This window comes from Passer domesticus, chromosome 7 (assembly GCF_036417665.1).
Source record: "Passer domesticus isolate bPasDom1 chromosome 7, bPasDom1.hap1, whole genome shotgun sequence".
NCBI lineage: Eukaryota > Metazoa > Chordata > Aves > Passeriformes > Passeridae > Passer > Passer domesticus.
In genome coordinates this window covers 40,228,161-40,242,898 of record NC_087480.1, presented here as the reverse complement: position 1 = coordinate 40,242,898, position 14,738 = coordinate 40,228,161, and the positions used below count along the sequence as shown (strand labels likewise).

The window sequence follows — 14,738 nt, the reverse complement described above, 5'->3', positions numbered from 1 at the left end:
CACATAATGGAGTGGGAGGCATTCTCTCCTGAGCCCTGCAAAGAAATGAAATCAGTTATTATTCACGATTCAGCCTCTCCATCCGTGGAATGTGGAGGAGAAAAAGATGCTATCACACAGCCATACAGTTAAATTGATCTCAGTATTAAGCATGTGTTACTTACAAGAGTCTTTGAACTGGTATTTGTATGTTTCTTTACAGGCTGTTACAGCATTCTCATACCTGCATGTATTGTTCACCTGACAAAGGCAAAATTTCTGTATTAGCAGCTGCTGTGTATTTATTATAATTTTAAATATATTGCATTAAAAATTATAAGGCAGATAAGAGAGTTTACAGAACATCACCTTCAGATCATTATAAAATCTCTGGGAATATTTACTGCCCAAACTAAGAGAAAATGGTGCCTCTTTCCAAGTATATTCACAGTATGTTTGTGAAAACTTAACCTTTCGTATGAGGGAAGCAATTATGTCACAATACGAGAAAAAGAGAGCTCAGAGGCATAAAATACTTAAAGGAAAAAGGTACCAGCTTTCATTCTGTCTTTTCTAAACTCCTGTGATTTAGTGTACTCCCATGGTATTTTAATGAATTTTCACCACTGTTTGTGTGTGTTAGATTCTGGCACTATTGCTGTAGTTTGTGATTACCTTATTAGAGAACATTTTACAAAGAAAAAGATATTGGGGCTAAGGGCAGCTTGTCATAGGGGGGTGAGATGAACAATTCAACATTGCCAAGTTATTCTAGAGTTGTAGCCCTCACCTACTGGTCTCTTTTCCACTGACAATCAGCATCTCTTGCAGTTTGAACAGCTGGCATATTTGTGGATGGAGAGGCAAAAGTCTGGAGGAAACTACAGCAGATACAGAGCTCAGACAGAAAAACACGTTGTGCTGTGTGTGAGCTCTCTGAAGATTGACTTACTCATGGATTTCTTAAATGAATTCTATGCCCACCCCAGACTGCAGGTACTGAGAATGGAAAAATAAACCCTAAAAAACCCCTCAAAAAACCACTCAAAATACTGTTTGGTTGTTATTGTTTTTTTTTTCTTTTAAGAAACCTTTCTGAAATTATTCTTAAGTGGTAAAACTGATTTTGGGAATAGACAGTTGAATTGGGAAGCTATACCTGTAGTAAGAAGCTGAGATACATTTTTGGATGCATTTTAAATTGAGGCATTGAGGGGAAAAGACTAAATAGGTAGAATTAGTGTATTGTTGAATTGTGCTAGTCTTTTTAGAACAGGTATTTCCATGCAAATTCCTTAGATTCTACCCTAAAACAGAAAATAAATGAAAGCTACTCAATTTATTTTCCCCATTTTTTGGGACTGGATCAAAAAATCCTCACAATTAAAAACATCCTTTGGTTTTCACATTTTTCTTTGTTTTTTGCCAGTGTTAGGAGTCACAGAATGGGTCAGGTTGAAAGGTGCCACTGCGGATCATCTGGTCCAGCCTCCCTGCTCAGGCAGGGTTGTCCTAGAGCACATTGTACAGGCTAGCAGAGATCAGATCCTCTTGGAATTGTGGAAATTAGGAAATAAAGGACAAAGACGTTGACAGAATACACAGATTTTGTTAGTGTACACATATTCCCTAGGTAATGCAAACTTGTCATATGGCTTATGCAACATCTAGAAACTTATTTCCATGAGATATCAATTTGGATTTATTATCATTGCCTTTGCTACAGACTCTCCCTTTTAGTAAACCTTCTCTATGTCTTTTACTAAGTTACCTGTGGTATCATGCTTCATTAACTACTGCAAGAATCACACAAATACAACCCTCAAATGGCTGAGCAGCAATTTGCCAAATCCCAAATCCAAAATATTCCCCAAAACAATTAGCTAGTAAGAGGCATAAGCAATTGCACAAAGAAATCCAGTTCTTTATAGCTACAAACACAAATTGAAACACAACACAACATTTTGTTAACTAAGCTGAAGAACGAGTCAGGCTCTGTGATACACTGGAAACAAAGAACAAAAGCCCTAATACTACACAGGTAACTTAAAAGGGCTCATATAGATTCCCTTCACAGCTGAAATTGAGTTGGACTCAATGATCTTGGAGATCTTTTCCAGCCTTAATGATTCTGTGCACACAGAAGCTGAAGGATACAGATGGTGCACTGCATCCAAAGCCATTTTGCTTTCTGCAGAGATCTCTGTATTGCAGAAAGCAAGATTTCTATGACCAGCCTGGCCTAAGCTCTCACTCTCCTCTCCCATGTTCCATTTATATCTCCTTTTCATTTGTGCACTTACAGATCCTTCAAACCATCCTTGCTTTTCCAAGTAGCACAGGAAGCAGTTTGGGTTGGCCCATTAATGTGAAGGAGAAATTTTGAGGAAATAAATTCTGCTTGTCAGCGTCTTATCTGAGACATTTTTGACATCTCAAGTCACTGTTGACTCATTCTCCAGCAGCATTAACCATGACTATTTCCCCTTTTTTTTCTATTTTGACAGGACTATTATGTGGTCATTTTGTGTCCTACGGAGATGGATGCTCAAGTCCGAAGGGTGTTACAAATCCCAATGTGGTCCCAAAGAGTTATCTACCTGCAAGGCTCAGCCCTAAAAGATCAAGACCTATTGAGAGCTAAGTAGGCAAATATTGACCATTCTTTTTTACTTTTTCATTCATACTTGTTTGATAAATAAGTTTAACAAGCAACAAAAGCTGTACTAGAAAGAAAGCCATGTTTATTTAGAAGGCGAAGCAAAGCTCTTTGATAGAACTTGTTTTTCTTAATATCTGAAATTTTGAACCCAATGTACAGCTTTGTTTTTTGAAGTCAAGCCTGGTAACATTAAGCAGCTGTTCTGCTATGCATACCTGAACTTTTCAGGGCCCTCTTCTTACCACATACTTCCACCACTTCTAAGAGATGCTCTCTGCCAATTAATAGTGAATGACATTTATCAAAACAGATCAGTCAAGCAGAGTTCCTCACACATACCTCCCCCCAGTGCTCAATCAGTTGAGCTGCAAAGGAATTCACAGTGAAATTCATGCAGAAGGGTCATCTCTTTAAACTCTCCAAAGTGAGAGAAAGGTGGTTCTTAGCAAATAACTGTTTTAATTCATCTGCATTGCTCTGTGTTGTAGATAACTAAAATTAAGCCATTACCTGTCTGGCTATTTGTGTCATTCTTTACCTGAGGGGAGTTACTTCCAAGAATCTCATCTGTGAGAAGCTTCATGAGCAGTATTACCTTCTCAGACTTCTGCCACTGAAAAAACAGTATTTAAAATTTGACAAGACAAGAAAGCTTTGTTCAGGATTAGAAATTTTCTTTTGGAGAGATGCTTCTTTCTTTTTTTTCTCTTTTTCCTTTCTTGCTGATTTCAAGAAGGAATTCTGATGTGGATTTAGCTGACATTTGTTCTACACATTACAAGAATTAAAATTAGGCTGTTCCCTAAATATAATCTTGAATTTCACTTATAATAACCTGGAGGTAGTCAGCTGTGGAACTGTGCTTTTTCCTGCAGAACATGTAATTGAATGTACCTGTCACAGAATAATTTTCAACCTCTCCTGAGGGAAGAAGCATAGTGGGAATTTAATAGAACATTGGATATGAAATATAACTCAGTACCCAAGATGTTTGGTGTATTTCTTTTTAATGAGAACATAATGTACTGAGGAGCTAACAAGGCACATGATAAAATTCCTCTAATAAATAAAGTAATGTTTACCAACAACAACAAAATAATCAAGAAGAGTCTTATTATCAAAATGTATCCATATATTATATGTGAACCAAAGTCAAAATAACATTATAAAGGTAACACCAAAAAGTAAAGGAATACCAGCAGCTGGGTGACTGCATCAGTAGTGAATAGCCAGTTAACAAAAAACTGCATTTTGGCAAAAAAATCTCATCTAATTTTACTGAATTTTCTTTCCTATAACTTTGATGAAGACCCTGTCTTCCCAGTACTACTCCTATGCTTGGCTGAAATTTCATAGAGCTCCCATGATTTCTTCTAATCAAAGGCACCATGAACTGGAATAGTTCATTTAAGCATATATACACAGAAATGTCTGTTATTTATCCCAAACACATTATTCTTGTGCATGCACCCAACGTTCTGCTCTCACTAGGCAAGACAAGGCTATTACCTGTCCCCTCTTGTTCATTCACCAGTAATAACTTGTGCATATTGCACCAGGCAGACTGGTGCTGTTTATTCACCTTCATACTCGTGGCAGATAAATACTTTGCAAATTAAGTTTGAGGCTACTCTGCTTTTACTACTTTGGCACAGCTTTTACTGTCACCAGGGTAAGAAATGAGAACAGACTCAACTTTGTGTTCTGTTTCTGTGTGCAAGACTGTGACTGTGAGACACGAGTTCAGTGGGTACCTGCTTGGGCTGTGACAGGTCTGTCTCCTCTCTTCCAGGATGGACAATGCTGAAGCCTGTTTCATCCTGAGCAGTCGCTGTGAGGTGGACAGGACAGCAGCTGTAAGTTGGGAAGGGAGAAATGAGAGGATGGACAGCTTTTACTGTCCTTACTCCTTCTCAGCCCTTTTATATGCAACAAGGGCAGAATAACATAAAAGTACTCTCATGGTAGATATGTAGATACATTTATAACTGGGCATTAATCACTTCCAAAAATGCTACTCTGTCAGTATTCAAAGTACCTGGACTGCTCTAGATATTCAATTTAATCAGTTGTATTTATTAAATCAGAAAAGAGACAGGTATCAACTGACTGGTATATTCAGAACTAATGAAGTAAAGCCTGAATTCAACTTAATAAATAAATTTGTGACTAATACAAGTAACCAGTATATATGAGACTATGTGACCATTTTTCATATTGGCCATTTTTAAAACTGAAAAACTGCTAGATTCTTTAAATAAGTTTCCATGGGTTTGCCCATGCTGCTAGTTATTTGCAGTCAGGTAAGTTACTGTTCACAAAGGAACACTGTTAATACAAACTTCTGTGCAGTGCATCTGTGCTAAAAGAATAAAAGTGTATGAACTAGAACTCTTCCAGCTAATGAAATTATCTACTGATCACAGATGTCCAGAAAAAAATTCCACTGAGGATGGATTTATGAACATTACTTGAAATTTTTCACTATGTGCACTACAATAAATTATTGCAGTCTTGCCTCATTCAGTTCAGTCCTGAACTGCAAAGGGGTGCAGTTTCATCCTGAGTCTGAATATCCCTGAAGATGCTTATAAATTGGCTAACAAGACAGAAACCAGTATTTATAATTCAGTAATTATGTTTTACGTAATCTCAATTAAAAATACTGTTTTGGTGCTACATTGTAAGAAATGGCAATTATTTTTCTAAATGTTGAAAAGAGATATAGTAAAAAATGGGAAATGAGAGCTTTGCATGATATCTGTAGCATTGCTTAATCTCTATCACTTACTACTTCATCTGCCATCAGAACTTAGTTAAAAGATCTTAGCTAAAGATCCTGTTCTGGACCCATCCCTTGCAGAAATTCACTGAGTTCCCTGAGACACAAACCTGTGCTCCTGCTATAACATTTAAACTTACCTACCTAAGGACTTTGAATGTGATTCATCAGCAATAGACTCCTGAAAATACAGCAGTGAAATCCACTGAACTGGCAGTAAGTAATCTCAGAGTAGTCAAGCAAGGCAGAACTACTTCTTGGAAATGACAGAGTGTCTGAGGTATTTAAAATTAAGAACAAGCAAGAGTTCTTGCAAATACCTGGAAAAATACCTGTAACTTCTAGGAAACTGAACAATTCCAAAATAGCCCTACTGTCTTATCTAAATCAGCCACAATTTCATAATTTAGAATAAATCAGCTACATCTCATTTCACATAATGTACTTGAGAGTTGCACAGTGGTTACAAATGAGAAATCCCATAAAATCAGTGTGTGATTTACACTGCATTGAGAGGCTTTATGCAGCATTAAGGACAGCAACACCACCAGTCAGCTGTTTATCTCTGCTCATAACTGCTTCAGAATTTATGCAAAGAAAAGACAATTTTGAGCTCTGCTGGACTGTGCTGCAGGGCAGGCAGTGGGCTCTGCATGGAGCTCCCAGAGCTCCCATCCATTGTGGTTTGGCTCTGGAGCCATGGCCCACTGCAGCTCTTCGTTTCTGCCCTCAGGAAACATCAGAATGGTACCTGGCACACTTCAGCTGCCACTACAAATCTCATTTCTCTTTGTACCTGGAGCACACAAACAGGCACCTCTCACCAAAGACTCTCTCCTGGTCTCTTCCCCTGGGCCACAATGACATCTCAGGGTCAGTGGGATCTGAAGCCTTGAAACAAGATGTCACCTCTCTGCCTTGTTCTCTCTTTTGCTGTCACATTGCCTTTTCACAGGGAATGCAATTATTTATTCTGCAAGTAGGAAGTTCTTACATTTTTAAAAAACTATTTTGTCTTACTGCCCCCTAGGGCTGTGAAATGAGATTTCTTGTATTTCTTACACTGCTCCAGCCACATGTTAGTTTACAGAAGGTTTGTTTGTCACAGGGCTGAAGGAAGTTCAGCTGTCATCCCAGTAACAATCTTTATAAGTACCACTGGTTTTCCACCCTGCTGTTGTTGAGACGCTGACAAACTGCTAAAAGAGCCTTGGATCCTCTCCTGTGCATGACAGCTGTCAAAATAAAAGGAGGAGATTCCTGACCAGAAGAGCTGTTGTTAGTCAAGTGATTTTTTGAAGCTTGTGAGGGTTTTTATCCCCCCAGCTACAATGCTCAAGCAGAGGATTTACTCATTTGCCGTGGATACCCCTGGCTGTTCGTTGCTTGCTGTTTTGTTAGTTAGTAACTTCTGGTGACAACACTTTTGCTGTTGCTGACAGCTTTGTTCTGAGGCTTTCTGAAAATTCAGATACAGTCCAATTCAAGCTTGCACCATTTTTCCCCCTTTCATTAATTAAATTGTGTGACTCTGCTGTACTGGCAATCTAAATTACAATGGCTTAATGGCATCACAATATGGATGTAAACATAGCAGGATATAACTAATTTATCAAGTTACTTGTGGCAAAAAAGAGATTCAATGAACAGAACTACTTTAATATAGACATTAAATGCATTTCCTTGAGTTCTTATGATTTAAATACACCTACTTTAAAATTTGAGCTTTTCATACATGAACTTAAATATCACCTCTATATTAATCACCATTTGTATCTCTGGTAATTTTTGATCACTGACTGCAGTTCCTTGTGTGAAGCTCACATAGAAGAGAATATATTTTTTCACTCATCTTCCAAAGACACAAATATTTAATAATGAGAACAGAAGCATAATTTTGTTTCAGTTACCTCTGTTTGTTGTGTGTACATACATGCTATATATTGGGAGAAAGATGAATGTTTTTTAAAGTGACTGCAATATAGCATAGAAATTGCTGTATTTTAAAACAGAGAGCCACAATACTGACTGAATCTAAGAAATCACTTAAGGTGCCTACCTGTATTTTTCTTTCTCTCCCCTGGAGTGCTTCCTCAGTCTGGAATTTGGGAGAATAACTGAGCAAAAAACTTGGGAACCAAATAAGCAGCTTTTGTACATAAACACATGGATATACCAAGTGGAAGGAGAAAAAAAGAAACAATAATGCAAGGTTATTAGATTAACAGTGCATACCCACTGAGTTGATCTATAGGTCTAGGTTTGTTTGAGTTTTTAACAAAATAGTGAAATTTGAATGGTTTTATGATGAAATCTTCATTCTTATATTTAACAATCATTGCACATTCTGATAAAACCAGGCTTTAAAAAAAATTAATTAAAAAATCCAAGAAAATATCTAACACAGAGATAACTATATTTCTAGGCATGTAACATAGCTGTGTGACAGCCATCTAGAATATTACCCAGTCATTTGCTGCTTCTGAGCTGTGTTGGTGTGTCATTACCTTAAGAAAAACAGAAAAAAACCCAACAGCACACACAAACAAAATCCTGAGGAGGGTAACATGCCATATGTTATAGAAAAGTAAAAAAAAAAAAAAAAAAAAAGTGGCTGCATACAAGGAAAACCTACAGCAGGTTACACCCATGGTCTTAAATCTCCTGACTGGGCAGAGCAATCCTAAATCTATAAAGCTACTAATAAGAAAAATGTGAAATAAGATATTTTGCCATCCTCTTATGACTCCATTTTAGTTTTTCTAGTAGAAAAACCTGCTAACATCTCAATTGATAATAAAATATTATGGTTTGAAAATGTCAATTACACTCTGTTCCAGGCAGAGATTTTCCGTTGTGTTCACAAGTCTGAAACCTTTTCTTACTGCTGATGCTGCAAACATAATGAATCATTCTTTATATTTTATCTTTAAATACCACCAATTTCATGACTAGGCAAGGCATTTCAATCCAGGAATGGCTTCCTAGATACTGCTCTGAAATGTTTCTTTTTGTTTTGAAATAAATAAAAACCGATGGATGATACACTGGAATTAGTCTTATGTCACAAAATTCAAAATATGAATGAATTATCACATAGATGACTTTTATGGATAGCAGTATTCACCCTGCAGTTAACTCATTCTTGCCATGTGGTAACAAGAATAAAAACTAACAGTCTGAAAAATCTCTTGGAATCTTTGGTTAATAACTGGCTAAATCCTCACATCAGTTGTGCAAATGTTTTAGTTCCACAAAAATTCAGATCTGCTTTTAATTAAACTGGTATTTTTAGAACTACCCACAATTTTAAACTCTCATTTCTGATGTCATCATTTAATGCTAATTTAATTATGAGTCTCTTTGGGAGGACATCTATGCTACATAATTCTTGATTAATTAGACATGACTAATCACTGCCATCTTAAGTTTTCACACAATCATTCCATATCCAAATGCTACCCCTTTCCAAATAACACAATCATTAGTGTTTGCAGAAAGAAAGGAGAGGTTCAAATAGTTCCATATTAGTGGAAGATTGCTGGAAATTAATAAGTAATAGTAATTATATAACTTGCACATAAACATCCATACCAGCTGGTGCCACATGGCTTAAAATGAGTTTTCTTCAATGGAGCAAGTCTGATAATAGATTCCTTTTCTAATCTGGTTATTTTTATTTCATTGGCACTCCCTTGTACTCTTACTTCTAGGATCACCAAACCATTTTAAGAGCATGGGCAGTTAAAGACTTTGCTCCAAATTGTCCTTTATATGTTCAGATACTGAAGCCTGAGAATAAATTCCACATCAAGTTTGCAGGTAAGTAGAAGATTGCTGTCATTTGAAGCACTTGTTAGTGTTTGACAGTTTGTTTCATGAACACAACAAAGTGAGAATCCCTGGGCATATTTACTACTTAGAAATGGATTAAATGTGCAGTTTTGTAAAATAATACACATCCTAGCCATGGTAAAGACTTACTTACAAGCACTTTTGATAATTAATAATTTTATGCTGTATAATATAGAGAGTATGATTATTTGATGTATAACTACTCCTTTATTCCAGATCCAGGTAAGCCTCCAGCTTACTGTACCCATGGCTGTAATTAATTTCTGTGTACTAAAACATAGTTACTAAGGGCTGTATAAGAAGATCTATTCACATTTAGTCCAACAAATGATTGAGGGAAAAATCTTCTCATTGGACTGTTTTTTACCAAGTGGTATGGAAAACATTATTTTAATTACTTGCAAATATTTTGGAAACAGACATTTAATTTAATTCGGTATCCAGTAAAATGCATAAACCATGGCGTAAAATGCAAAATGATGTTAAGTAATTTTACTCCTGTAAGATGAGATTACCATCTTTTATTTGACAAACTATTTCTCTGCATTATATGTTTTTCTTTCTGTCTATATCCAAACAGTCACATATGTAAGTACATAGATGTACAAATGCTCATGTGCAAAAACACACAAATACTTTTGGAGAAATAGCTTTGAAGCAGAAGAGGAGCTTTCCTTTTCAACTGCAATTTTGAAAATTCTATTTTTGTGAATGATATTCCAAGGAAGGAAAGATTGCTGATTCATGCAAAAATAAAAACAACTCTATGGAAAAATATTAGTCTCCTCCATCATCCCAGAATGTGATGAAAAAGTAAATTCCAGCAGAACGGCTCCAGAGCAACAGTTAAAAGCTGTAATTTCAAAAGCTACGGAATTTACCACTGGGTTAGAAAGAAGAAAAAGCCCCATCAGTAGCAGCTCTGAAGTTATAAAAGTGTAATCTCAAGCCATGAGATGGCACAGAAGGGAATAAGGCTCATGCTGTGATGAGAATGATGGTGCTTTTTCATCTCCCCCTTTAAACCAGCCAGCACAAACATAATCCCTGCTCCCTTAGCCATGGCTGCTTTCCTTTATCAGTAACTGTGTTAATTTGTTGTTCCAAATTATGCTTTTAAGAGGGTTTCATTATTCCTAATGGCTTGTCTCTGTAGGAGCTTATATATGACCAGACTTTGAAAACAGAGGCAATTTTTCATGTCTGTTTGAAGTGTTACAGAATTTGGACCATATTAAAAAAAAAAGCCAAAACACAACAACCAAATAACCCAGAAAACCTCTTTTGGTAAAATTTCCTTCAGCGGAACTTCAGCATCACCACTGGAACCATGACAACAGTATTTGTTGGCATACATTTTCCTGAGAGGATCCCCCTTTGGTATTAGTGTCACCCAACACTTCATCATCCTGAAACATGTACCCAGTGGGGGCTGCAGACTACAGACCTGTCCAGAGTGTTTACGAGTGAAATTTGTCACAACCATCTGGAACATTTTTCTAAGTGCTTTTCCTATTATGATTCAGGGCTGCTTTATTACTGCCATAATGTAAAAGCTTCTTTTAAATCTGATATTCCTTGAAAAAAATGACTCTTTTCTTCTAGAGGTTTCCCAAAACAATACTGGGCATTTTTATAAACCTGAAATAGTCAGTAATAGGATTTCTTCTTCTTTTTTTTTTTTTTTTTTTTTCATTACACACAGGTTTAGACACTACAGCTGTCAAAAATGAAGTTTTTGAATTTAGAAGAAATACAACCAAATAGTCCTCCTAAATAAAGTTTAACTTTTAACTACATTAAAAATGTATAAGGCACTAGAAGCCCAGTTTCTCAGCAGCTTATTTTAGGTTGACCAGTCCTCCTAGATTGCATGAGGCAGTCCTGAAATTCAGACACTGACTGCACGTTCCTATAGGAGTAGGGAGCAGTATATAGGAAAAGTAATTGTCATAATGTATTCTCATCCTGTAAGATGGGAACAAGATTTAAATATCTTTCCTGTCTTTAATGAGAGAATGGGAGCTTATTTTTGTCCTGAAAGCAAGAGAATGGAGGCATCTTGGCCAGGCTCATATGACCTGCCAGAAAGTCAGGTTTCCTGACTTTCCACCTGATGTCACACATACATCCTTGCATTCTGTGACTTCTGATTTTTTTACAGTGGATTTCAACTACTTTGTTTAAAATATTAACATACTTACATTGCTACAGCAGCATAAATGTTTGTCCCAGCAAAGCCCTTTACGAATTTAAGGTGTGAATGCTTTAAATACACTGCCACTATTAACATGACAGTGATCACATGGGCAACTGTCTTATCTCTTAAGCTGAAATACTTTGGTTTCTCCCTAGTGATTTCCAATATAAAAATGCCTTGACATGCCCAGTTTTTCTTTCAATAATGCTGGCAGCTACATTCTTAATATTCCCACTTTTCTTTCAAACACACAAGGCTACAAAAGGCCATGTACCCTTGGTGCAAGCTCCTGGCCTTGTATTTCAGCACAAATGGGAAATAAAGTGAAGATTATCCACAGCAGAGCAATATATTTATTCAGAATTCAGAAACTACTAAATTCCATATTTTCTGAGCTGAACTTAGAACTTTCATAATTTTGTGTGTGTGTGTGTCTGTGTGTGTGTGTATCCTTTACTTTGAATATTTGGAAATGATATATAATTACAATTCCAGGAAATGGGGATACATTTTGACATTCCCTATCTATTCAAAATGCACCCATGAATTACCACAGGTTGTTGAAGTCTGACATCAAAGCTTCAGTAGTTTATTTCAAAGAAACATAGTCCAGACTCACCTAAATGGATATTGAATGCAGCGGATGATTAATCTGTCCAATTAGAGATAAAAATAGTCTAGAGGTAATGGATGGGCATTTTTCTCTATCAGATCTGGTAGTGGTCATGTTAACTTACCAAACTGACAAAAGTAAGGTTTCTCAGAATAATTGTGCTAGGTCTGGGTCATTCTTACCACATGGCTGCTGCTGCAGGCATAAATCAGTATTTTGAGTCTGTTTTATCCTCAGTAACATCACAGAAACCATAACTCACCCCACTGCATTACTACATCCATTTGAGACAGACTTAGCAACAAAACTGCTGTCAAAATATATTTTCAACAGAAACAGCAACTTACGGAAATTCTATGTGTAATATTTCTTTAGTATAAACTCAATCAAAATACTTCTTTTTCTGGCAAGCTGATTTGACATATTTAATATTCACTTCAAGACAAACTGCCATTTCCTGGGCTGCCTCACTGTCACACTGGATGAGTAATTTGCTGATTCTGGTACCTGCTGTCAGGGGACACGACTGATGTCCCAGACCTGAGGAGTGGGAGAGCTGTCATCCAGCTTCCTCCCTGCTCACTTCCGAGAGATGCAGCAGATAAAGTTCTGTGTAATCCTCCTCAATACAAGTCCGAGCATACACAGAAAACACAGTTAACTGTCAAATAATTGGAGAAATGAGCAAGCAGTTTTGACCTGGTCTATGTCTAATACAAGAACTTACCTGCAGAAGATCAAAGTCTCCACAAGTCCACCTCCAAGGCTCCTGTTGTAGAAACACTTGACAACACCATGTGAATCTCTTACAGACATGATTGAGAGGCTGTTGGACGACAGCAATCTCTGTTTGCTGTCTGCTGTATTCTTTGGTAACATAACATTTTCCATACTCATCTGCCAAGAAAGTTCACCATAGATGTTAGAGAGTAGAGTGCATGTGGAGGACTGAAGTTACAGTTTTCATCTTCATTGTGCCATCATTTGTTAACTTCCATTTGTATATATTTAGGCCAGCATGTACAATTGGGTTCAAATACAAGATCTGAAATAACAGATGATGAAATCATTACACTGTGTATTTTTAATTTCTTGTATTTTCAAAATGTTTAGCTATAATATGACAACATTCCAAACAAAAAATAAGGGAGGTTATTTGGCAAAATCCTATACAAATTTTAAAAATAGCAAGAATTCTCTTTCTTTCTGTGTCAGGAAGTTGGTATTCACTTCCATAAATCTTTGTCATCTCACTAATGGCAATGAACTGCAGATACTCCATTCAATCACAGACTGTGCCTTACCCTCTCTAGTTTGAAATTCAAGTAGGTTTATTAATGGCATATGGTCAACTAAAAGAACATATTTCTATCTGAAACATTTTCTGCAGAAAATATTTAATTGCTACAGCGGAAATATATTTACAGGAAGAAAAATCTTATTTTGTCCTACATTTGACAGTGTCTTTATATAACTAAATTCATCCCTTGCCTATGACATTTAAATGGGCCCTGATCTTCAGAAAATCAGAGAATTAATTACTCAATTCAGTAGTAAATGATTCTGTTACTGAAAAGCCTCTAGATATTTAAAAATAAAAGGAACAGAGAAGGCACAATATGCCTTCACTTTTATTTTCAGGAAGTTTCATGCTTATAGCTATACAATAAATTCTGTCAGGAAAGCAGCTTAGAGAGGCAAGGTGGTTCTGAGGATTTCAGTGAGGTGTGGGTAAAACCAGAAGCAGGTGAGCATAGTTCAGGTCTAGCTGGGGAGGTTGCTTGCCTGCCTTTACTCAGATATTTTCATGTGCCTATGTTTTGATCATCAGCTGTATTACTTGTAATATTATTTTTCATTAGAAGCAAATTCTGATCCCATCAAAAGAACCAAAGAGCAAATTCAGAGGGGAAAAAACTGACTTAATATTAAATGCCTTTATGGTTTTACAAAAAGTCTCTGACTTTGTTTCTACATTGACAAGCAGTTAAAAGTTTTGTGTTTGTCCCTTTTTATAACCATTTCAATTTTCACAGGTATATGAGAATTACATTAAAGAATAATTTCTGTTTCCTAGCCATCCATGTTGGATAGCCTAGATAGGAAAAATCACACACATCTGATTTCCAAGATTCAAGCAGAAAATGAAGATCTTGGGACTACTTTTGAATGATCCATCTTCACCATTGTCCTAGATAAGGAAGGGATAATTCTGTTCAGTTCAAAGTATTTTTGTAAAACAATTTGTATCCTTCTTTTTTCCCTGCAGATCATGTTGTATGTGAAGAGGAATTTAAATATGCTATGCTAGCTCTAAATTGTATATGTCCAGCTACTTCTACATTAATCACTCTGCTGGTTCATACATCTAGAGGACAGTAAGTATATACTACTTTAAAAAAAAACCCAAACAACTTGAAAAAGTCAGAGCTAATATTTGGAAAACAGCTTACCCTGAATTCTCACACAACTACAGTTTTAAAAAAGAAAATGGAACTTTCTACACAATAAAAGCATCAAAATGCCTTACTTAAGGCAGTACAGTTTTGAAGAGAACACCCCCTCCCACCAGAATTTAAGAGTTAGTTGCATGCTGTTGTGCCACTTCCACGATATAAAATACGAAAAAACTGTATTTCTGGTTTAG

The 14,738-nt window shown here is 36.4% G+C and overlaps 1 protein-coding gene across 5 annotated transcripts in view; it reads left to right on the top strand.

The window, feature by feature from the left end:
• KCNT2 (potassium sodium-activated channel subfamily T member 2) overlaps nt 1–14,738 on the top strand; it is a 115,250-nt gene that overhangs the window by 64,230 nt on the left and 36,282 nt on the right. For all 5 annotated transcript variants that reach the window (XM_064427909.1, XM_064427907.1, XM_064427911.1 and 2 more), the window contains exons 11-15: nt 811–975; nt 2,487–2,623; nt 4,434–4,497; nt 9,137–9,245; nt 14,361–14,469. In XM_064427909.1, coding sequence (XP_064283979.1) covers nt 811–975; nt 2,487–2,623; nt 4,434–4,497; nt 9,137–9,245; nt 14,361–14,469 — 584 coding nt within the window. The remainder of the gene's footprint in view (nt 1–810; nt 976–2,486; nt 2,624–4,433; nt 4,498–9,136; nt 9,246–14,360; nt 14,470–14,738) is intronic.